This window comes from Cyrtonyx montezumae, unplaced genomic scaffold, assembly GCF_038088225.1.
Source record: "Cyrtonyx montezumae isolate F1298 unplaced genomic scaffold, pur_monq_1.0 scaffold_4, whole genome shotgun sequence".
Taxonomy (NCBI): Eukaryota; Metazoa; Chordata; class Aves; order Galliformes; family Odontophoridae; genus Cyrtonyx; species Cyrtonyx montezumae.
Genome location: NW_027072045.1, coordinates 28,015,751 through 28,039,808, shown reverse-complemented (window position 1 = coordinate 28,039,808; position 24,058 = coordinate 28,015,751). Strand labels below are relative to the sequence as shown.

At 43.4% G+C, this 24,058-nt stretch overlaps 2 protein-coding genes across 3 annotated transcripts; both read left to right on the top strand.

The window, feature by feature from the left end:
* The first annotated feature begins 275 nt into the window (after positions 1-275).
* Positions 276-4,266, top strand: DUSP13A (dual specificity phosphatase 13A). Its single transcript, XM_065746531.1, has 3 exons — positions 276-436; positions 752-969; positions 2,141-4,266. Exons 1-3 carry the CDS (start codon positions 276-278, stop codon positions 2,338-2,340), a joined length of 579 nt encoding a protein of 192 aa, XP_065602603.1. The 3' UTR covers positions 2,341-4,266.
* A 10,003-nt stretch (positions 4,267-14,269) lies between these two features.
* On the top strand, positions 14,270-24,029 carry LOC136055243 (dual specificity protein phosphatase 13B-like). 2 transcript variants are annotated; one of them, XM_065746963.1, is made up of 4 exons: positions 14,270-14,616; positions 20,437-20,639; positions 21,784-22,004; positions 23,355-24,029. In XM_065746963.1, exons 1-4 carry the CDS (start codon positions 14,602-14,604, stop codon positions 23,579-23,581), a joined length of 666 nt encoding a protein of 221 aa, XP_065603035.1. In that variant the 5' UTR covers positions 14,270-14,601; the 3' UTR covers positions 23,582-24,029. The 2 variants fall into 2 exon arrangements, with proteins under 2 accessions (XP_065603035.1, XP_065603036.1); XM_065746964.1 differs by having other exon boundaries at positions 14,272-14,616; positions 20,432-20,639.
* The last annotated feature ends 29 nt before the right edge of the window (positions 24,030-24,058 follow it).

The window sequence follows — 24,058 nt, the reverse complement described above, 5'->3', positions numbered from 1 at the left end:
ACGACATTCTATGGGCTGGGGGCTGAAGATGTGGGGGGGACAAACAGCAGGGAGCAGACTGGAACCAGCAAAGCATGATTAGGTATGGCAAGACAACCTGCCCTGGGGAGGGGGCTCAATGATGTCATGGTGTGGGGCAGTGGCAGGAGCTTCTGTCAGCACCTGCTCCAGCCCATCACCCTGCCGCCCCGTGACTGCTGTGGCTGCTGGCAGCACTCCAGTGCTCAGCGTGCTGGTTCCAGCTGCTGGGAACAAGTCTATTCCCCAGCTCACGCATGTCTGGAGAGGAAGTATTGGGTCCCTTGGCCTCCCCAGGGCCTGGGACATGCATGGGGGACATCCCCTCACTTAAGGAGCTGGAGCAGCTCTTGAACACTGGGCGGCCCTCTTGTAACCACGTTGATGAAGTGTGGCCTAATCTCTTCTTGGGAGACCTGTAAGTACAGCTGCACAGAATGACTGATCTTTAGCGCTCCTGCTGTACATTATGCTTTCAGCCTGTTTGTGTCCCTTATCGACGTGGCATTAGGCAGCTCATAGTTTTGCTGATTGGTGGCATTTACAGTGCAGACAGCAGAGTTTCTGAGATAATTTTATGACTAATTTGATACTTGATTCTCACTTATTCCTTGGAAACAATGCTCTGGCTTACACTGAGTACATGGCCTGAGAGATGCAATCGCTGTGCTGTTCCTGCCCTGTGAGTATCTCTGTACCAATCTTAATTTGTTTATGTTGGTCTTCCTCTTAGAGTAACAGCTCACAACAGATTTGTTTTGTGGAAGATGGGTGTTACCCACGTTTTAAATGCAGCCCACGGCACAGTGTACAGCCATGGAGACCAGGACTTCTATGGAGCTACCATTGATTATTATGGTGTGCCAGCACATGACCTCCCCAGCTTTGATATAAGCCAGTTCTTCTTCTCTGCAGCAGAATTTATCCACAAAGCCCTGAACACACCTGGAGGTATGGAATGATCATTGTTCACATTTGTATGTGTGTTGGCAGCATCCAGTACGCAGCCTACTATCAGTACCTGCATGGGATAGGGAGAGGAAGCTGTGCTGTACACGTGGATAGTTCCAGCTTGGACCCAAAAGATCAAGGAAGACAGTGAACAGTTGATGTGAGAAAAAGGATGAGCGGTAGCTGAGAGAGACAGGGGTAGAGAGGAGAGGAGTCAGAACAGAGAGAGAAATATCAGGAGGGAAAGACCCATTCAATCAGGGAGAAAAAAAGATAAATATCTGACACAGAAGCGGCCCTATCTGGCCTAGTCTTTTGACACCCTCTCATGCAACTGTATTGGTCATAACAAATGAATAGGAAGTTATAAGTCCTGATTTATTCAGCCACCACCCACGTGAAGAGGGCCACACACTGTGGATGAGTTTTCTGTGAGGCTGCACCCCTAGGGAGGAGATTCACCTTTACCCACAGGAATTTATAGTGGGTTGCACAGGAGACTAAGCGCCTTGGCACTGGTGCTATACAACACTGATTAGCATGTATTACATAAAAGACCACTCCTTAGCATGAGGCATTAATGGAGCTCTTTCAGTCTGTCTCACATGCTCTGCCTTCAAAAGAGAAATACAGCCATGACGAATTGCCTTATTATTATGTAATGTTGCTAGGCCAGTCATCTTTCTTGGTGGCTGATGTGTTAGTATCACCCTTTCAGGCCGGACTGCAGCATTCTTCTTCACATAAGTAAGCCCTACTGAAAGCACTGGGTCTGCTTTTCCTCTTGCTCACAATAGGAAATCATTGTTCTATCTCTTTTTTTTTTTAACTTACCAGTGTTTCTGAAATCAGATTGTAACCTCATAGCACTGCTCATACAAGCGAATGGAACAATTGCAAATTAGTCCTAACTGTTAGCAGTTCGTCTGTTTGGACTAGATGATCTTAGTGGTCTTATCCAACCTTAACAATCCTGTGATTTTATGATTCTACTCTGTGATTCATGTGGTCTGCTGGAAGGGTAAAAAATAAATTGTTTGCTGTGTTATCATGCATGACTGAACTGGAGAAGGCAGGTCAAGGGTTGCCTTCTCTTTTGGTTTAAAACTTCATCCACCATACTGCTCTACTTTTATGGTTATAATTTGTCTTTCTTCTTCTTTTTAACTAGCTAAAATTTTGGTACATTGTGCAGTTGGAGTAAGCAGGTCAGCGTCTCTAGTCCTAGCATATCTCATGATAAATCACCACCTGCCATTGATTGAAGCCATCAAAACAGTGAAGGAACATCGGTGGATTTCACCCAACCGTGGCTTTCTGAAACACCTGCAAAATTTGGATGTTCAGCTACGGCAAAAGAAAGGCTGCTGAAAGGGCAGAACGTTTACATATGCTTTGCTGAGTTTCAGCCCTCAAAAGCACTGTGCATATACAACTTCCTAGGATCAGCAACAAGATTTTCTTACGAAAACTCAGGAAGTCCATTTTCTATTACTGTTCCCTAAGTTCAGCAGGGAACTGAGATAGCTTAAGTCAATTGCCAGGCTTAAGTGATGAAAGATAGTTTTCAGCCATTTTGAGGCTGTCACTTTTCCTATCACCAGTTAATCAGTTACTTAAGCAACTTGATTTTTAATACAGGAACAGCATTTGAAATTGACGATACCACTCTACCTGAAAATTACCTTGTTACCTTGTGGTGAACCGTGAAGCAATAATCAAATCTATTTCTGCCCTTTGCTACTAGTTTGATTTATTGATTAGCTGGCCCTATGAACTTTCTCTGCAAGACTGAGTAAATACATTTCTGCATGCTTGTTTGCATTTGAAGGATCAGGCCTCATTATTTCCTCTCAGCTGGAGGAGGCTTGCAAAGGTTATTAGAAGAGATAAGTAGTGGTGACTTGTGGGTTGTAATTCTTCCTTCCCAGACCCCTATCACCGCTAATTCTTAAAGAGGCTGAGATACAGATGCTGATTCTGCCTAGTGCTTATGGGAATGCAGAAATCCGTCTCTATTTCAATGCTTTGCAAAATAAGCATATTTAAGATCCTTTCAGAGGTCTGTTCAGCTGTCTGCTCAGATTTTCCTAAGTCTTGCCAAAGAGCTCCACTGGCAAGGGAAAGAGAAAACTTTGTAATATAAAAAATGATTAAATAGAAAATTGCATTTAAAACCCACAAGTGCTAGCATAATCTTTATACCTCACAAAGCAGCAAAGCAGCGGAGGAGGAGCTGGGTTTGCTTTGAAGTTCTCTATTAGAGTTAGTAAGGATTTACATGAGTTAACGTTTCAGCGTAATTTATACTTCATTCACATTACAGTAGATTTCAGTCTGGAAGCCTTTTCAAGACATGGCACTGAAAACTCTGAAATTCATGGGAGTGAAATTAAGCATCTTAATAGCTTTAGTCTGGGCAAAATTAGACACATGTGAGAAAGATTGATGGAACCTCCCATCAGGATAATGCTTTGTGCGCCCCTGAACATCTGTCCCACAAAGCCACAGCTGTGAAAGCTGCTCCCATTGTAGATTAGTACCTGCTCTCTTACATACTGCTCATCCTACGAGGGCATTGTTTCACAAGGAGCACAGAAGCGTGGAGTGAAGCTGAACCAGTATGCCATCCATGCCACTAATGACATGGTAGAGATTTTGTACAGCAGGACTAGATTATCCCAATGGATGGAATAAATTGCTCAGAAACTCTTTTTCAAGGGCACTGGCAAGTCACAGGAGTGTTTTAAATCTGCAAAGGTAGTGTTGCCTTTATTTCCTGCCCGGCTGCATTGCTCTTTTATATTCTGTGCACCGTTGGCTCCAGCTCTGCACAGGGAAAAGGTTTCCCATCAACATATGCAAAAACAGTAAAATTAGTTCTGAAACCTCTTGAAACAGAAAACATTGTCTTCTATGGCTTCCTGGGAGGAAAAGAGACCTTCTCCCTGGTCACTTACACTGTTAGTCATTCAGGCTGTGACGTGATGTGACATTAGTACTTCCCCCTTTTCCGCTGTCAGTGGAAAAAAAATGCATATTGAATAATTGTTTGGCAAGCTATGCTGAGGTGCCAAAACAAAAGAAAAATACTGCCTCGCCAGCAGCACTATGATTGGAATATGCATGCATCAACAGGGGATGCGTGATGAGGGAGACAGAAGGTGCTGAAATTCCTCATTGGGGGAGGGTCCCATTTTGGAAGATATTTAGGATCTTGAAGGCAAGGTCAGTGCCTGCTGAACTGACCAGAGCATGCAGGTGCACCCAGAAGGATCTGCTTACCCAACCAAGACCCCACAGGAACTTTCAGTGTTTCATCCCCTCGAGACATACAGGCACATAGGCCTTCCTGTCCAGGCTGGGCTTTCCTCAACATGGTCACATATATATATATATATACATGTATTTGTGGCTGTAAGCACAGGTCATGGTGAAAGGGACTTCAATCTGCTTAAATCAAGAACAAAACCAGAATGTCACCTGAAGTAGCCATGCAGAACTCCTGTGGAATCTTCCCTTAAATTCATTTTCCAGTACAAGAACTGAAGGCATCAGATGAAGTTAGCAAAAGCTAGGCTGGGCTGGAGGAGGGTTAGTGCTGCGATGCCTTAGCAGGTTGCTGCAGGGAGTAGAAACTTACAAACGTTAGAGGACTAGTGGGAGAAACTGTGATGTAGAAGTTTGCTCAGGGTTACCAAATGCATAGAAACTCCAACCAGACCTAGAAGCTCGTGATCTGAAGGCTGGGAGAGATTACAGAGTGGTGTATCTCACACTTGTGCAGTCTCATTTTCTGTCAGCATCATCTTACAGCCACAGGCAGACGCAAGGGCAATGGATTCAATGGGCCTGCAGGGAGGCCCATGACAGCTGCTCTCGTGGCCTTTATTTTGAACTCGCACCTAATAGGACCATCCCGTTTCCCAATAGTTTATTATTAGAACATGGTCACATGAGAAATTGGGAACTGCATCTCCATTGCACTGACCAACATTTCTTTTGTGGGGAAAAATCTGTGCTGGCAAGCACAGCAGTACTGCCTCTGTGGGAAGTTGTGGGGGTGGTTATTTTTTGGTAAAACAGTGACTTAAAGCAGAACTTTTATTTCTGTGGCTGCTCCTGTTCATAGGGGAGGCAGCGCTCAGCCCACTGGGAATGCCCAAGTGCATGCCGCTTTTAGGGACAGCCACCTGTTTGAGAGCATCAAGCAAAGAGCACGCTTCAGCAACAACACCCCATGTGCAGCCACCGGCTGGCCACTGCTGGGGGTGGTCAGACACAGCCAGCCAGGAACGCAGCGAGCCCAGCATTCCCGCAGCCCAGAAACTGCGAGGTGGAATCGAAGCACGTGGGAGAAGAGCAGCCTGAGCTCTACACAGGCAATACGTAAGTGCTATTTGAGGCTGAAGGGCTAGGGAATACAGCTCTCATTAACATGTGCTGTTCAACTGTTTAATTTAGTTAGCGCTGTTAAGCTTAGTTGCCTGAAAATAGCCTAAGATTAGCATAGGAGAAAACAAAGAGACTGCCCTCTAAAGAAAGAACTTTCAAAACAGACGGCAGTTAATTTAAAAGAGAATAAAATTCTCTTTAATAATTTTCATAAATTAAAAATTATAGATTAAAAAAAAAGATTTCCTAAATGCTGCAATGTATACCATGCAGATCACAGGACTAAAAATAAACAAAATAATGAATGGTGGAAAAAAATGTAAAGATAACAATGATGTATACATGCAGTAAGTTCAGCTAACGGGAATAAAAATGTAGAGGTTTGCTAATGCAACAGCTGATCAGGGAGGTTAATACAAAGAATCAAAGCCCACAATCAGCAAAACAGGAAATTTGTTCATACTATCAATGGAATTTTCTTTATTCTGCCAACATCAATAAGATCAACAACATTAAAGATGGACAACATTTCAGAGTTAGGTTTCATGGCATCTTCTGGAAATGGAAGTGTGGAAAAGAAAGAGAAGATTTGCATTTAGGGCACAACCCACTGCTCGGCAAAGTCAACAAGCAGCGATGGTTTCTGTACTGCCATCACTGGGACCCATGCCACATCTCGTGCCAAATGACCCAAAGCCATACCATAAGCTGTCACTGCTTGTTTGTGTGGAGCCAGCTATATGCAGTTTCTCAGGAGCTACCTAGCAATTAAATATCAATGTAGAATTAAAGCTGTATTCTCTAAGACATACTTTTCCTGACGATTTTATCAGAGATATGATGGTCAGTCTCTTTAAATGAGTTAAATATAATCCACTGTATACTGCATGCTATAACACATTATGTACTATTCACTATAAATAAAGTAGGAATGGCTGACTTTACGTGGTGTCTTTTATCCTAGGGGACTTCGAAGTGGTTAACAAATTGATTATTAAGTATGTGCCTGGCTGTTAGCCATTGCTGGCACAGAGGGCCAAGACCCTTCAGGTTGAAAGGTGAAATATTTTTAGAAATGATACACAATAAGTGACTCTGGACACAAGATGTAAAACATGCTACAGAAATCCAGCTTCACACTGAATTTCAAGCAGGCAGCTTTATCAGCTGGAGCTTAATCAGATTAGCAAGACTAATACCACTCCAGCAAAGAAACGTCACACAGTTGCACCCTGAGGCAAAACAGTCACTAAAACCTGAGCAATGTTCACACCTCAAGTCCAGGACCTGAGCTACTTCATGGACTGAATTTTTGCCAGGTTTTTGGGCCAGTAATTCCCAGTGACTGTAATCAAACGGAGCTTATAATACATGTTAAATTTACATGAAGATATAGGCAGGAAACTGTACATTTTCTGCATCTATTTTGAATATATTCAGAAATCACAGCCTTTTACCTTTCTTTCACTACTTTACTGTTTTTTACACAAGTCTCAAAATGTGGTAGGTGCTGGGGTCTGCAGACAGTAACATAATGAGGCAGTAAGAAACACCGAGTTGCCTTTTGTTGTGAATCTTTGTATACAATTCTCCACAGCTTCATAGTCCATAACAAGGAAGGCTTGAGGAGGCTTGGTGTCAATGTCTGCTGCACATTGCACAGAGAAGCAAAGGGAACCGAATGTTCTGTGGCCAGGAACGTCATCATTAATGGAATACCTGCAGAGGATTCCCATCTTGTTATGCATTTCTGTACAACCTCAGAGTGCATTCATGAGGCCTAATGGTCAGTTCCTCCCCTGGTAAACCACTGCTCCAATGCAGCAATTTCATTAAGTGATCACAGATTACTTCAGAAGCATTAAATAAACTTCACTGACCCACTTGGGGGGTAAGTCTAACTACCTGCTTACAGATACTGTCTCCATGGCAGTAGAGAGCACAGCACCGTCCTGAAAGATAAGAAGTAATGCATGTTAACTGTAACTGTGCCCAAATTAGTGGCAAAGATGACACGTGGACTCACCAGAAGCGTCTTCTGAAACAAGAGAGAAAAAAGCAAGCAGCTGTAATGGGAATGATGGTGTAGATACTGAGATTTCAGTTGAAAATTGCAGATTTTTAATTTTTTTTTCCCTGAAGTTTTTTGTACTGGTATATCAGAATACACAGCGTATAAAGTGTAACTTTCTGGTTTGAGAAGCAGCCAAAAGCTGCAAACAGCCATCACACACATGCCAGTTGGCCATTTACAAAGCCTAATGCCACATGTTTTCCTCTTTCTCTGGACCCACATCTCTTATATCAAGAAGTGCTTCTTGATTTATGAAAGGGATGAATGTAATACACTGAAGGATACTTTATCTCAGCTGCCATAAATTGGATCTTGGAGAGATGAGATGCAAGTGAAGCAGAAGTACCACCTAATGCAATTGGCACTATACAATGCAGCCAGGAGCAGCACAACATATACTCATTTCTTTTCTGCAGGAAAATCTTGGTTCCCTGTATTCTTGGAAAAAACAGGTCTGCCCCTCTTGGGCCAGCTTAACTTACCTTTTGTCATTTTTCTCAAGGCAATGCTATTCAAAGAGTTTTCCATTACTGAGCGACTCATCAAGCTGTGAGTTCCTGAAACAGCTGCAGGATTTAGATATTGAAAAGAGATACAGTTTACACCTATGTAAATTCTCATGAAATATAAGATCAAAGTGACAGGAAGCAATGTTGGACAATCTAAATATGAGATAAAGATCGAAGGAATGTGACACAGAGCTTTGCTATCAAACCTGTTTTCCATCTTTTAGGGGACAGTGGTTTTTGCAGTTGCTCCTTAATCATTTGGTAAAATGGAAGAAAAAAAATGTGCTCAAATACGTTCCCATTTTGTTGTCTTCTCTGTTCATGAAAACTTCAGGATAAAGTCATCCAGTGTTTAAAGAACAGTCCTGGACTTAAAAAGATGCTAATACTTTGTAGAGGATGGGAAGTGCAAAGATAAAATACTAATCAGATTTCTGAAATAAGCACCCAAATTTACAAGGCAGCAACTCCAGCATCTCAGCAGAGCTATGTAGCACTTGTTCTGAGCTCATTTGCAGCATGTGTGCATTTCTGTGCAAATGAACACAGCACAAGTTGAAAACATCAATGATGGGAGCAAACCAGACCGTGAAGAAACTCCCACAAAAAAGGAGTGCTGTAAGGCAGGGCTGAATTAGCCTTCCTAGTTCCAAACGGTCTACTGGGACAGCACGGCCTAGGAGGTGTGTAGAACTGGCAGGTGCTCAAGTGTCAAAATAGAAGCAGAATCACCGGCGGCATACATCCTGAGCTCCGCAGGCAAGACACAAACAAGAAAAGCAGTTGAGCTGTTTGGTGCAAAAAGCAGCTTCCCAGGATCGCTCCAGCCACGGTGTCGTGATCAATCCGCATTGGCAAGTATCAGTTTTCCATATGTGTTTCGCCTAATGCCGGCTGCCTGCAGAGAGCAGCCCGGGCAGGCTGATGCATGCTTGTTATCGCTGGCGTAAATATCTCTGCCTCGTGATATTATGGCACAAAGCAGCTGGACCATTTGAAAACCATTTAAAAAGCACTATAAAATTAGGGCTCCAATGCTCCTATTTTATGACTTTCATGAGCAGCCATTGCCTAGAGAGAAATTATCCTCTTTATTTTCAAGGCTAAAGGTTCTTTTAACATTCATCAAAATCGAAGTGCACCCTTGATAACGCACTGAGCTGTTACTTATCTAGTACAGTCTCTTCACCTTCTGCATAATATCACATTTGAGATCTCAGTTCTTCGTATACAACTCATTTCATTGTGTCTACTGTTGTTTTCACCAAATGAATTTGCATAGTTTTAGGAGAGGCTGGCTTATGCCTCAAAACATATTCTTTGCATAATTTTTAATTTATATATTTTTAATTTCTAGAACAATAGCTCTGAATGTTTTTGTTACTGATCCTTGTATAAAAATGGTCAATTACCTCTTCTGGCAATGGCTTTTCGCAGACCAATTAAGCACTCTAAGGGAAAGGTTTTTAAGGGCATAAACAGTGCTTAGGTGCCTAGGCTGATAGATTCCCTTTTTCTGCCTCTGAAAAACATTTCCACCATATAAATAAGTCCTTCATAATTTTCTTTTGTTCATCTATTGTTTCCACAGACAGCTTCTTTGCTAAACTCGGGAAAATGGTGAGCGAAGCAAAGCAGATGGGAGGGAAAATCCATTCTTTTTAGAAATAAAAAGCAGCACAGCTGTGTGGACCATACATAATGCTCAGATTTTAAGGTTTCAGCAAGAGATATCATGTGAAATTCTCTGTGAGCAGCCCTGCACATCCTCTGTCTTGCAGCTCAGGAAAACCACTGTTTTCCTCCAAGTTGCTTAACCTCTTGTAGGTTTCTGTAAGAGCCCACTCACCTCATTAGCAAGGCACCAAATAAAGACTGAAGATAAATATTTAGAAAGCCACTCTTCTCAGAATTTCCTCCTTATCCAGGATTTTATCTTTATTTCCTCTGGAGGAAGCAAACTGCATTGCTGTGCCAAAAGGTGGCATGCTTTCAGATCTCTGCAAACAGTGAAGGCTGCTGCTAATAGGGCACGCTGAGAAAGTGTGTAGCCACGCAGAGGAGCTGTGAAGTCAAGACACAGTATCCTGCAATGGGGAATTGTCACTGGCCAGACAGCAGTCTGCGTGCGTGCAAAGAGAGCTGCACCACTGTGCCAACACTGCTGCTAGCAGAGGCGGATGGAATATTTAACTGGTCATCACCCGGTTTTCTGTTCATCAACTGGATGCATAAGCTAACAAAGGGATGAGATGGGGTTGTTTAGTAATCACAGTTGTTTAGGACCTTAGGAAGATGCAGTAAACTAGAATCGTGAATAGCAGACCCTCATACAGACTGCTGTTACCACGGATGTAGAAAGTGGGGCAGACATTTTGTAAGCTATAAAAAGAAGGTGTCATCTCTGCAGCACACTTTTGAATTCCAACATTCAGCAGGCAACTAGTAACCTTCCACCATCTGGTGGTGCCACAAAAAGGAAAAGGGACCCAGGTGACCATTTCAGGCCAGATTTGGCCTTTTTGGTTAGGCATGACATACCACTTCAGGCACTGCAGCTTTTACATGTGGCAATAGTCAAGTGATGGGCAGGGAATGAGCAGCAATTCAGCACCACAACCATGTCTGTCTTGGTTATGCAGAAGCTTTCCACCTTCTGAGCTCACCTGTGTGTGTTCTTTCCCTCTCAGGTATATAGGCCTTACTCAGCAGAATCTTTGCAAAATCCTTTAATCCAGGGCTTTCAAATTCCTTGACAGACCAAACTTGCCTTTGTTTTGGGGATGAACTACCTGTACTGAATTGTTTCTCAAAATTGTCTTCACTAAGAAAAAGAAAGAAAGAAAAAAAGAAAGAAAGAAAACAGCAAATTAGCATTTAATGTCAAATCTTAAATCCTAAAAGGTCAGGGAGGGTTTTTCTTTTCAAGCATTAACAGAGATACCTACAGAGCGTTGTTTTTCCTATACATACTTGCCTAGTAAAACACATAAAAGGTTATGTGCTTGTTCACCTCACAGGACTCAGCATATCCTTGAGATGCTTTGACAAAAATGATCAATTGATGAAAGTATAGCAAAAGGACCTGGGTTGTAGGATGTATTGGATAAGGCAGCTTAAAGGCACCTCACAGTCCATTAAACTTACTCATTTTCAGGAATGCTTAATCCACTTCCAAATAGAAGGGGATACCCAGAGACAGAGGTGGGCAGCCAAAGGGTGAAAGAAACCCCTGTAAACTGGCAGCATGCTTGTGGTTTCACCAGCAGTTCCAGTTGCCATCACTTGCTTTCCTCTTAGATGAAGACTATTTCTGCTGCTAACCACAGAACCAACTTGAGACCAGTCTTCTTGCCTAATAGAATACGAACAGTAGTACTAAAAAAGGCAAGCAGGATCAGAATCCTAAGAGCAGAATGCACTGGGGTTTGTCTTAGCATCATCTCATGAAACAAGGGTGTTGCTGTCCAGCTAATGGGCATCCATACTGTCAGCTGTTTTTCCTCATCACCATATCAGCTGAAAGTTCCGTGTCAACCATGTCAATGCTCAATTTCCCTTGAAGAAGAGAGAGGAGGTGTCTGAGCTGACCACTGTTGCTACTCCACTGCAATGCCCAGCAGCCCATGTTGCAGCCAGCACTCGGGCATGTTGTTCATCCAGCACCTGCCCCTCTTCAAGCAGCGAGGTGAGAGTGCTAGCACTGCTTGGGCTCCACTCCTACCATGAGGGGAGGAACTGAGAAATGAAAGAGAAATTAATCTGGGAAGAGCATATAAAAGACTGATGAATCAGCCCGATTTTTACTGGGGCTGATATCATTATGTGCTGGACACCAATGGAGCCTGGTTTGTTACAAAAATTTTTGGCACAGGAGTAAATACAGGCTGAATTGCGCTGTGCATACAAAGAATGAGCACAGTTACAGGTTTTCCTATGCAGTAAATCTGCATAGAAAAGGATACAGTGTAGATCAGTTGATGTACCTGCCCAGGTCAATACCAATTTAATTCATTGAGTACCCTTCACACTTTTCTTCCATCCAGCCTCAGCTCTTCCTTGTACATCACTAACAGTTTAATCTAACAGCCTGCCATGAGTATGCTGTTTTAAAAACCACAAGGTTGCTTTCTTCTGCCATCTTCTGGCAAAATGGAAAAACTACGGTGTTTCAATACTAGCCCTGCTGCTGAGCTGCTCTGAGGCAAGGTCTGTCGGTAAAGGTAGCGTGAAAATCAGAGCAGTTGGCATAACTGGGAAAAAAGGCGGTCCTCCTTGCGTACTGAAAGCTTGCCCAACTCTTCCAGCTCCACCGGCTGATATAGCAGCAGTGCTGCAGTGGTTATCCCAGAACAAAAAGCCTGCTTTGTAGTTCCTTGACAAAAGCTATCTTTGTTTTCTATTTTCATAGGCATGTAAAGATTTTCCTTCTACAATTACTTCTTTCTGGTCTCTCAATGAAAACATCACATATTATGCCAAAACGTGTTCATAATTTTTTAATTCTAAAACCAATCACTTTCAAGATCTTGCTAAAAACATATATGAGCTTAAGTTAATCTTTTTTTTTTTTTTTTTTTGAGGTTTTGGAGTGGTTTTTTTTCTTTCAGTTTTTGCTTTTCCTGCAATCACAGAGATTCCTTATGAATGACTTAGTCTCAATCCTTCTCACTCTTCTGCAGAAGCTCTTCCCACACAGTTTTACTAAAAATATGACAGTAATGTATGACGATTAAAAAAGGAGAAAAAAGAAGTCCAAAACAACAACAAAAAGCCAATATTTCACCTGGAAACAAAATTCAGAGACAGAAAGAAAAAAAACACACAAAATTCCAGCCTGCCAAGATAACATAAGTAAAAGCTGTTAAGAGCACCTGCAAAAATGACTGCTTGGGATGCCAGGCACTGCAAAGAAAGAATGGTAATGCTATTTATGGCGCATGGATGGCTCTCGGTATCAGAGAAGCTCACAATCCTTAATATATTCCTGTCCTATTCCTGCCTGAGACTTTCTCAGGCAGAAGAGAGCCTTCCCAGGGCTGTGCTGGAGGCACTGAGGTTTGCTTTGGGAAAATGGACTGAAATGTGCAGCCTATTCCCCAGGTGTCTGTTCCAAACTGCCTCCAGCAGGCACAAGCCCAGCTAAGGCTCCCTGTGCTCTCAGCTCAGCGCTGGGCAGCCACAGGGTTGTGCTTTGCTGGGGGCCTAGCCTCCCTCCCAGCCTACCAGCTCAGGCATTGGCCTGCAGCCCATGCAAAACCTCAGCAAGCAGCACAAAAACAACAGTATAAAACCTGATGAGTGAGGGGTGGAAAAAACCCTTCTCAAAACTTTTGGCACACAATGTCCCTTGCTCCTGTCCTACGCGATACTGTGAGGCTCTGGGTATCAACACTGTGTCTTGAGTGTGGGGCAGCTATCTGAAGCATTGCTTAATCAAGAAACAGCCATTAAAAATCTAAAGTGCTCCACTCCATACCAACAAAGCTGAGAGCATCCCTTGAGAGCTCTACAATTTCTCTGAAAAAAATAAAATAACAAAAAAGAAAACTTAAGTGCCAAAATAGATGTGTTTCACTGTGAAGTTCTGAAGTCTTTCTGCTCTCAATTCTACCGCAAAGAGACTGCAAAGAGTTTGTACGACTCTGTCAACTTTATCAAAACGTGCCTTTCTCAGACGTGCCCTTTCAAGCAAGGGAGAGCACTTCACTGCTTACAGTAACTGTGCAGAGAGAGACAGGCAGCTGCAAGATACCTCTGCTAAACGACTGAGAAAGATGAAAAATCATTTACTTGTGCCTTCAGATATTCTGAAATCTCGAGAGCTTGACAGCTCTGTCAATTCTGTATTGACAGCAGCAGTCAGACAAAAGTCATTTGAGGAGTAAATCAAGGAGAAGAAAAACAATCCTTAATTCACAGTTATACAAATCCATACTGCCCACAGAGGAGCTAGTGCGAAGGGGCCTGTTTTAATAGCAGCACGTTAACATCTTTGTTTGCCTTTCCTGAAGCTTGCAAAGCTTTTTTCTCCCCCTCAGAATCTGTCCTGTTTGACAACACATGTGTCAGATGGGCATATATCAAGACCATAACTGACACCTACTGACAGCCCTTGACACCAACAGCATCTCAGTGTGGGGCTGGCAGTGCCGCTGAGCCCTTACCCGTATCAAGGTCACTGATTTTCCTCTGGCTGGAGCTTTGCCCTCAGGCACATGCTGCCCCAGGAAGCTTCTGCCTGAGCACGTCACAAGCTGCAGCCGCTCTGCTCCGCTCCTTACATAAGATGGGAGTGAAGTTTCTACTATTAGAAACAGTTAGTGACATGGCAAGCTGGGATGCTGCTGATCACAGCACACAGTGAGGGAATGGCTGCTAGCAGTGGGATTACAACTACAGCTATTTTAATTCAGGGAGAAGCATCAGGCAGGTCGAGATGTGTCAAGAGAAACAGTAGATCGGAGGTGGTTTCTGTTTTTTGTTTTTAATCCCTATCAGTGGTGCCCTGGACAGGAGTACTCCAGAAGAGAGCCAAAGGGGACAGAATCACCCCCAGCTTGAAAGCCATCCACAGCCGAGTTGGAAATTTCAGTAGGAGCCTGTGGAGGGCAGCGCTGTCTTGCTGGGGATAGTGCACAGAATAGCTCAAAGATGCCAGCTACTAAGGTAATACTTTATTTATTTATTTATTTATTTATGTCCTTTGAACCTAGAATCTGTAGATGCCAAAGCTGCCATTCTGCAAGCAGTAAGGATGCCTCATTTCTGCACCCATCGTTCACATCCCCATACCCTTAGGATGTGGGCAGGTGCTGTTGCCCAGGCCGTGCAGCTCTGACAAGGGAGGCTGGGGGAGGCAGAGTGGAGATGAGATCAGCACCGAGTTTCTCCCCCCATAGAAAGATATGGCCTTGGGAAAACACGTGTGGATCAGTTGCTCCTTAGCCCAGCTGCAGCACCTCAGAAACAGAGGCTGGACCCCTCTAGCCCACTACAGAGAAGCTGCTGTGCTCCACCAGAAAGGCCAGCCATGAACAGAGGTATCGAACAAGGCAGAGCAGTGGAGGAGTGCCAAGGCCTGGGCTCTCCCCAGCCAGCTAAGCAGTGTTGAAGTGTGGGGCAGGGGGTCCTGCAGCTGGCAGAGCCATGGCTGCAGAACAGACTTCATGTGCCAGAGACTCCTGTCTGGCATCTTTCTGAAATCATAAATTCTCTTTAAAAAAAAGAATCCCAGAAAAAAAAATCAGCCAGCATAGTCTTAATTGTACATTCTGCTTTTCTCTTTACTACAAAATAATGGAAATGGCATTAGTACAGTGCTGCACTGAGCACGTACCCGCGCAGGGGCCAAGAGACTGCTTCTGCTTTCAGCGAGGCAGGGGCACAGCCTCTGGCAAGGCAGAGCAGGGCTTAAGCAGCGAGCAAGAGCAATGAACTTCTGCTGTTCCCTGCTGCTTGAGCGTGGGCAAAATAAAAGACCATAATATATGATGCAGTCAGCCAAGAAAGCAATATTGCTCTGCCATGTGCACGCACTATATCGAGACGTGTCTAGGATCTCATTTCAAAATTCCCATAGGTGCCTCATTTAAACCATCAGCCATAACCTGCTTCTCATTTTCAATACCACTTGGTATTAGAGCTGCAGTGAACTGCTGGTGAGAGATTCTAATTCCTGCAAACAAGCCCCTGTAGGCTTGCAAGGAAAACAGAGAGTTCCCCTCTCAGTTGCCTGCTAGGTTCCCATCTGGCTGTTTTAACTCTGCTATTGCTTTTAAACGCGCCTGTTTCTGCACACGAGGCTTTCAGTTCTACCTCAAGAGACTCCAGGGTTCTCTTAGCATCAGATTTTGGCCAAAATGTAAAGACATAGATTGGGTCTTCTTAACAAAAAGGAAGATCAAGTTTCACATTAGTATCTGAAAGATTAATTTCACTTACATGATCATTTCCCTGTGAACCACTCTTCTTTCCATCTGGATTTTTCCATCAGGAAACATCAGGACAAAGAGCCATAGTGTGAAGCACTACCTGTGAGAAAAGAGCAAGGAGGGGAAAAGATGACTGCAGAAAAGCTCGCTCAGAGAAAAGAAACAGAAAAAAAAACAGGATAGACAGCAATTTATAATTCTTCAACAGGCCTATTTTTGTTTGTCTTTCATGTGAATTACATTCTGATCTCATGCTTTGGTATTGCAAGCCACCTAGCTTGCTGGGTTTTGTTTCAGTGAGTACAGAATATTTGGCTGCAGGAGTTTACAGGGTCATGTTACTGTTACCCAGTGTTTGCCTCATGGTGCCAACCGCAGGTCCACCCCAAAACAGCAGTCTTGCTGTACCTGAGGCCACAACCATCTAATGTCACTGAAAGATACCTGTTCCCCCCTAGGCTGTCACCACAGCCACCAGCAGAGCCATGCCAGCCAGGAAGGCGCTAGTGCAGGGAACATGGTGGGGCAGGACATGACCTGGAGCCCAGCTGGTGCCCTGCTATGGGCTCCTCATGAGGCTCAGGGTTGTTCAGCTTCTGCAGCTTGGTTCTTGCCTTAAGAGGCATGGTAACACCACAGCAAAATGGCAGCAGGCCTTCCCCATGCTGCAGGAGTGAAAACGAAAGATGCTCAGTTAGTTAGTGTGTGTGTTTGATGATATAAAAAGTGTTTTTCTCAACCAGGAACATGTCACTTTATCTTGTTTTCATATTTTAAAGGATTTTATGCAATTCTAAACTCAAATTCTAAAACAGAGTGTTTTTTAATAGAAAAAAAAAAAGAGAAATGGCCTTTTTTTTCCTTTTTGAGATACCAGAACGAATTATTTCAAATCTTCAGCATCAGAGGGTTTCCTTTTTATTTTTCCTTTCTTTTCCTTTCTTTTCCTTTCTTTTCCTTTCTTTTCCTTTCTTTCCCTTTCTTTCCCTTTCTTCTCTTCTCTTCTCTTCTCTTCTCTTCTCTTCTCTTCTCTTCTCTTCTCTTCTCTTCTCTTCTCTTCTCTTCTCTTCTCTTCTCTTCTCTTCTATTCCTTTCTTTTCCTTTCTTTTCTTTTATTTCTTTTTTCATCAGAAGTTTGATGTTTTCTTAGGCTGTAATCTGCAACTCCAACACAAATCTATTAAATGATTTCAACAACTGAAATCAGGGGAGGCTGTACACATTTTTTCTTTTGCCAGAAAAATCTGCATTAGAAAATGGCATTTATTTATTTATTTATTTATTTATTTATTGTAGCATTGGGAGAAAAAACAAACAACAGAAAAATCCCTTGCAGACTGAAGTACTCAAGTGGCAGGATAACATTAGTTGAGATACAAACCTCTGCAAGAAGCACAGCTGAGGTATGAAGCCCATTAAAATCTGCCAAGGTGCACCCTGGTGCTCTGAATGTTTGCTGACTGATGGTTAACTTCAGAAGGGTTTCAAAGTGTTTGCCTCTTCGCCTTTTCCCGGTGAAGCAAAGAGGTTAATCTGCCTGGATTACCTTCGGAATCTCTATCCAGTCTCAAGTGTCTCCTGTATGTACGGGGGTGGGGTTGGGGAAGAAAGAAAGAAACTCATGAGATGGCCTTTAGGTACTTGCAAGCTGCAACTCCAAAAGAGAAGCAATCCTCCCTAATTTGCATGGACTAGACCTCTGCAGAAGGCATTAGCGACCGTGAAAGACAGATTTTTTTCCCGTCACAAAGGATCCTGCCATCCTACTCTCAGTTTCCACCCAAAGCAGTTTCTGTGAGCCACATGGAGGGGGAAGCATAGAGAAATGTGATCTGTGGCAGCACTTTTGCTAACTTTGCAGTATCGCAAAGTAGAAGGGAGCAGGGAGGAAACTCTGAGCTAAGTCCCTGGTCCACAATTAAAAAATTCATATTACTTTTCTCATTAGTCCAATCATCTGGTATAGTTATTTCTAAGTTTCTCCAGAAGGCCCCATGGAGTAATTCAGTTTCAAGGCCAGCACAGCAGGGAGAGAGCAGTGTTGCTGGGAGGAGCCATGCTGCGCGTTGACATGAGGAGCTCGCTTCTCTGGAATTAGTCATGGGAAGCAAATGATGCTAATGTGTTTTGGAGGAAGAGGATTGCTGTATGAAAGGGAGCTCTGTTGCAAAGCACCTTGCTGGCTGCAGTGGCTGGAATCGCCTGTTGAGTTCCACCAATACCAAAAAGTCTCAGCTCTAGTAAGCCAAGAGAACCACTACGAAGTCAGGCCCAGAACAAGAGGCTTAGCAATGTCATCTCTTTCTCTCCCTCCATTACTTTAACAAGTTGACATACCACAAGAGTTTAAAGCATTGGGAACTACAACAACTGAATGCATAGGAACCATCTTCTTACCTCCACAGATTCAACTTTTTCATAACTGCAGTCACTGAAAGTCATCCACTCTCCTTGAAAATTAGCCCACAGTCTTCTGAATCTCCTGATGTAGATAGAACCTTTGTTATCTTTTTCTTGCTTTCCTTCCACTGCTTCTGCTTAATGTTCTTTGCTGGTGGAAGCACAAGCAGATCACAATGACGCTGGCAGTAGCTCTCGAGCACAGGGCATGACAAATGCAAGGCAGTAAGACTTATAAGGCAATAGACAATATCTTTTTGGGGGGCTACTCTTCATGCTAACCTGTGCTGGGAGTGCACAACATACTCTCTTACAAAAGCTCTTGGTGTTCTGTGCCCTGAAATAAGTATATTCTGTTATCCGTGTATTTATTCTCTACTTGCCTGAGTTATTCATATTTAGTTCTTTTCCTTCATCGTTAAAGCTAAAACCAGTCCATGTTTTTCCGTCTTTCCCATCATTTTTTTACTGTGCTTTTCATATTTTGCTTATTAACAAGTAACCCAAGGGAGACTTCCTTTATATTGGAACATCCAAAAAGCTGTAACTGCTCTTAACATTTGTGGGGAGGAGGAGGAAGAGGGGAGCAGGGGAAGCAAGTCGTAGGAATATATGTGGTGTGATCAATATTATGCCTTGCATCATTGTACTGATCTTCCCATAAGAATACTTGCTTATGTCCCACATCAGCCTACGCTGTTTAAAACAAGGTACCCAGCTGTTAGGACAAAGTGTTGGTAGTGCTTTAGGAGCAATATCCATCTGGCTGATGCTGTGGTGGGGCAACGGACAGACTAGATGACTTCTAAAGGTCTACCAGGGACTTCCTAGAATAGTTGAGAAAATAAACCAAAACTCTAGATTGAGGTATTCAGGCATTACAGTGCAAGCTGACATCACATCACCTTTTGTAGAACAAGCACAGACCACTCATCTCATGGTGGGAACAAGTTCTCATGTGGCTCCCACACTGACTATGGCTTTAATACCAACAAACAACCAAACAAATGTTCTCTGGAGGTGAGAACAGAGTAATAATAATAATGAGATAATAACAGCGTAATAATAATAATGATAATGAGATCCTGGCAGGAGGAATGCTCCTAAAGCCTCAGAGAAGGGCCTCCTTGGCTGCCTTCGAACTCTTGCTCTTGATGGCATTCTGCCTCTGCCTGGACTGAGCCTCCAGGGTCTAAAACAGCAAACAGTGTTGCAAAAGGGGGCACATATTTCACTGCAGTATTTGTAAGGGAGTAAAGCAGTCCTAGATAGGATTTTTAACATGGCAACAAAGCCAGGACTTTCAGCTTTATAATTTTCCTCAATTCACATGCTTTTCTTTCTTCACATTGCAGCTAAGTGCCCTCTCCTTCAGATGAGAGAAAAAGCCTCTCTCTGGAGGCAAAATAGCTATCATATTATTTATACAAAGTGGAACAGCTCCCAGAAGAGAGGCTGAAGCAGACAGACACAAGCATACCAAACTTCAAGGATAGCCACCTGAGATATATTAAAAAATGGTTTAAATTCAATATTTCTATTTATATGCATATACGCATGTACACCTGTGTATGTGTGTATAAATGCATCCTTATAAATGAAAGAACAATTACACACGTGTATGTTTTATTTATGTATGCATGTACACCATATGAATGTATGTCCTAATGACATCCTAAGATTCCTACCTTGCCCTAGAAACCTTGTGAGTCAGTCTAATGGCTCATTTCTTTCAAAAACTTGCAGTTTTGACTAACAAGAAGTGAGTGTGTGCAAACGCTCCTGTAACTCTCCAGCATAAAACACTGGAGCTTTCCCGTATTAAACTCATCAGCGCTGCAGTACCAGCACCTATGAGGGTCAGTCAGCTCTGTGCTGGAGTGGCACAGGACATTCTTTTTCAACAGCTTTACTTGACAAGAAATTAAATCATATCGTCTTATGCTGCTGCTCTCTCAAGGGAAGAATTACACACCTGTAGAGTCATACCGCAGAGTCAGTGCTGCTCTCTGGATGCTTTCAGCAACACCTGCAGGCCCTACTGCACACACCAGTAATAATAATGTAATGCTATTTAGAAGGTAATGAGCAGGACTGCTTCGTGGGGAATATTATTTCTGTATGAAATAATTCCTCTTAATTTGTTTCAGAAAAGCTGCCTCTGATACAACCTGAGTGCGTGCAAGAGAGGAGCAAGATGCTTCACACCAGAGACAACTCCTTTCCAAGCAGCAGCGCAGGAAGCCCAGCATCCTACGAAACACCAGCACTAGCAGACCTCCAGCGAATGATTTGGTTCAGAGGAGGGTCTGATAACCACGTGGACCAAGTCTGGCCAAATATTTACCTGGGAGATGCGTAAGAACATTTGGCCCTATTATTAAGATGTTATTGGCCTCTGGGAGGAGGAGGAGGGGAAGTGGTACACTGGGGACTAGTTATTGGGTCTATAGCAATATTTTTACAACACAAGCTTCCAAAACAGATATCACAAGGTGTTTAGATGTCATGAAAACTATGATAGACAAAAGGATAATTTGTAATTTGCCTGTTTGGGTTTTTTCTGTATTCTGTGAGCCAAGGCGGATTTTGGTGAAGTAAAAATTATCTGTATTCTAGACAGAAGTCTTCAAAAGAACCCATCCCAAACTGGTGTCAACTGTGAGAAGCATTATCTGCTCTGGAAACAGGGAGTTTCAGGAATCAGACCGCAGACGATACCACAGTAGCCCTCAGAGTCAAACACAGGGGTGTCAGGATCGGGAGCCAGGTGGAGGAGGACCCAAATGAATTACACAGTGCAGATTTTGACATTCCAAACCCAAACTTTCTTTCAAAGGTACTAAAACCGAACATACAGAATAAGAATTTTCATTCAAATACTTCATAATTTTGACCACTCCTATTTGGCGCTCTTTCCTTCTCTCTGGATTACCTCAGATTATGTAGATCATCATGTAGTGCTGACAGAACAGCACTTCATTTCTATGATTCCACAACTTTATTTCCAATTCCTCCTCCTCCTCTTCCTTACGAATTCATCTGTAGAAGATCGTTGTTTTGTGGGATAGCTTCAGTCCTAGTTTATGGCTGGAAAGGAGGAGAACTCAGCTGCTGAGCAAGACGGACCAGGAATGAGGTGCTGCACCTGGGTATATTCTTGCCCTTGCCACTCATGTACGCTGTAAGGGAGAAGACAGCTTCAGAAGTTGTTATGCAAGTATTTGAAGGAAGATCTTGACCAGTCCGTGCAGTGAGGCATGTTCCTAGGGGTTAACTGCTGAGAGATGTGTTTACTCAGCAGTATCCCACAGGAGAGCTTGTGCTCATGCTGCTTCCTGTACCACCACATCATGTTTTTCATTTGCTCAGCACTGTGGACTATGTGCCACGCTGTAGCGAGCTGCAGTCCCCTGTAGAGGGAGCAGGCACTAATGTTAAATGGTGATGTTGTAGCTGAGTGTGAGGTATGTTGCCAATGAACCTTTGTGTCTTCCAACAGGTGGGCTGCTAGGAGCATAACTACTATGCAAAGCCTCGACATAACTCATATCCTTAACGCAGCAGATGGGCCATATAGCATCAACACGGGAGCGAAATATTACAAAGATCTGCAAATAGAGTACTTCGGAATAGAAGCATTTGATGATCCTTCCTTTGATTTAAGTATCTTCTTCTACGATGCTGCTGACTTCATAGGCAAAGCCTTGAACACTCCAGGAGGTAAGAGGGAGACACCAAGAAGCCTTAGGAGGAAGTTTCAACACGAGCCAAATGGCTTCTCCATGTACTAGCAGCAAAGCTCAGGCCGAGTGTAGTATTTGAAGATGCTGGCACAGAGCAGGGCAGAGAGGCTGGGAGGCTGCTCCAGGCATGGCAAAGACCAGACTGTGGGGAGCCAGGCAGGGCAGCTGCCCCAGCCCAGAGACCAACACCAGGCACAGCGCATGGGGGCAAGACTACAGCACTGCAGGGCTTCCACTCTGCGGGAACTGCCTCCTGGCAAAGCCTGAGGGCCTGCTCTCGCATCCCAACCAGGCTCCAGCCTGGGGACTCCGGGTCTGCATGGCATAACAGCTCTGCTCCTGCTTCCTGCCAGCACCTGCAAGTGCTGGCTAAAACACTTCACAACTGGAGCTTGGGCTGGGTGTCCATTAAAGCTAGAGAAGCAGCACAAGTTAATGAACTAAGGCAAAAGCTATGAGTCTGACCCGCAGCCTGCTGAATTCTTGTCAGCGGAGTTTGGATTATGGCCTAGTTATCATAATTTCCATTTGTTCCAGAGTTTGCTCTGACTCCGACTGGCTGCGAATCTTACTGCTTTCACTCGAAGAGCTTTATTAAATCCCTAGTTATAGCTCACACTGGGCTGCTGAGACACAGTAAATTATGAGACCGTTTTTACAGGCAGACTGTCCTACAGAGTTTATGGAACTTGTCAATGATCACAGTCAGGGCTGGGCCAAAGTTTTCTGCCAAAACTGTTTCTTTTTTCCACAGAAAATTATACTAATGAATTTTGTCACAGAAAGCTTCTCCTTTGACAGAAAATTTCAGCTATTTTAATCTGGAAACAAATACCTGAAAACTCGGAAGGCTTGGATGAGAACTGGGCTGGGAGCAAGGAATCCAGCCTAGGTTCCTCTGCCCCACTCTCCTGAATGATGGGAGCTTTCCTATAGCATAATGGCCAGCAGATCCCCAGGGATCTGGGCTTCCCCAGGTGCAAAAGCATCCTGAGAGCTACTCAGCAGTCTCCATATAATTTGGCAACAACTTTTTGAAAAATAATGCCAGTATTTTAAATTTAGTCTCCTACCTCAAACCAACCAACCCAAACGCCATAGTACCCTTTCCAATTACATGAAAAAAAAAAATCTGCCATGCAATAGCACGAAGTGCCACCTGGCCTGAGATCTACAGCACAATCTCAGGCTGTTCACAAATAAATGAGTACACACCTCTCGTCGTGGCTGTTCTGACAGCTTGTTTCTGGTGGTTTTTGTCCTCCCTGCATTCTTACTTCAGAAATGCCTCATCCTACTCACCTTGCTGTGTTTCTTCCTTCCGCAGGTAAAGTGTTTGTTCACTGTGCCATGGGGGTGAGCCGCTCTGCAACATTAGTGCTTGCCTTTTTGATGATCCGTGAAAACATGACGCTCGTGGATGCTCTGAAAACAGTCGGTTCTCACAGAGACATCTGCCCAAACACAGGGTTCCTCAGCCAGCTACGAGAACTGGACATTAAATTAAGTGAAGAGAGGAAAGGAGCCAGAGAACCTGCTAGCAAAGCGTTGTAAAACCGTATTGCTAAAAGAGAGAGAACAAAACATTACTTGAAATTCCTGGATCTCTTGCAGGTGAATTGCATTTGCAAACTAAGGATGTAAGTTCAAGATACACTAGATTGTATGTTGTTACTAAAAATACATTTTACTTGATCTTCCCATTTTGCAGAGCCACCTTAGCTTACATTTATTGTTGACTGTATATTGTATCCTTCCCTCTCCACCTTAAAACATTGCTCTGTTGGTTAAAAAAAAAAAAAAGATATCAGGTTCCACTTCAGAAATAGCTGCATTTCAGCAACGAGTGAAGCCCATATCACTTTATGAAGTGTTAGGCCATTTGAGGTGAAAGATGCCGTTATTATTTATGCTACAATAATGCTTAGAAGTCTTCTTACGAATCAGCCACCCCCCCCCCCATCCCCTTCGCTCTCTGTATCCAAAATGGTTTGTATTATGAGACCTGAATCTGACTCCGGTTAGTTTTTG

Bases quoted from the DNA above. Each gene is read 5' to 3' on its own strand.
- DUSP13A (XM_065746531.1), top strand. From the start codon at position 276: ATGTCTGGAGAGGAAGTATTGGGTCCCTTGGCCTCCCCAGGGCCTGGG. The intron at 437-751 runs GTAAGTACAGCT...TCTTCCTCTTAG, and splicing joins AATCTCTTCTTGGGAGACCT to AGTAACAGCTCACAACAGAT. The intron at 970-2,140 runs GTATGGAATGAT...CTTTTTAACTAG, and splicing joins AGCCCTGAACACACCTGGAG to CTAAAATTTTGGTACATTGT.
- LOC136055243 (XM_065746963.1), top strand. The intron at 20,640-21,783 runs GTAAGAACATTT...GTCTTCCAACAG, and splicing joins AATATTTACCTGGGAGATGC to GTGGGCTGCTAGGAGCATAA. The intron at 22,005-23,354 runs GTAAGAGGGAGA...TTCCTTCCGCAG, and splicing joins AGCCTTGAACACTCCAGGAG to GTAAAGTGTTTGTTCACTGT.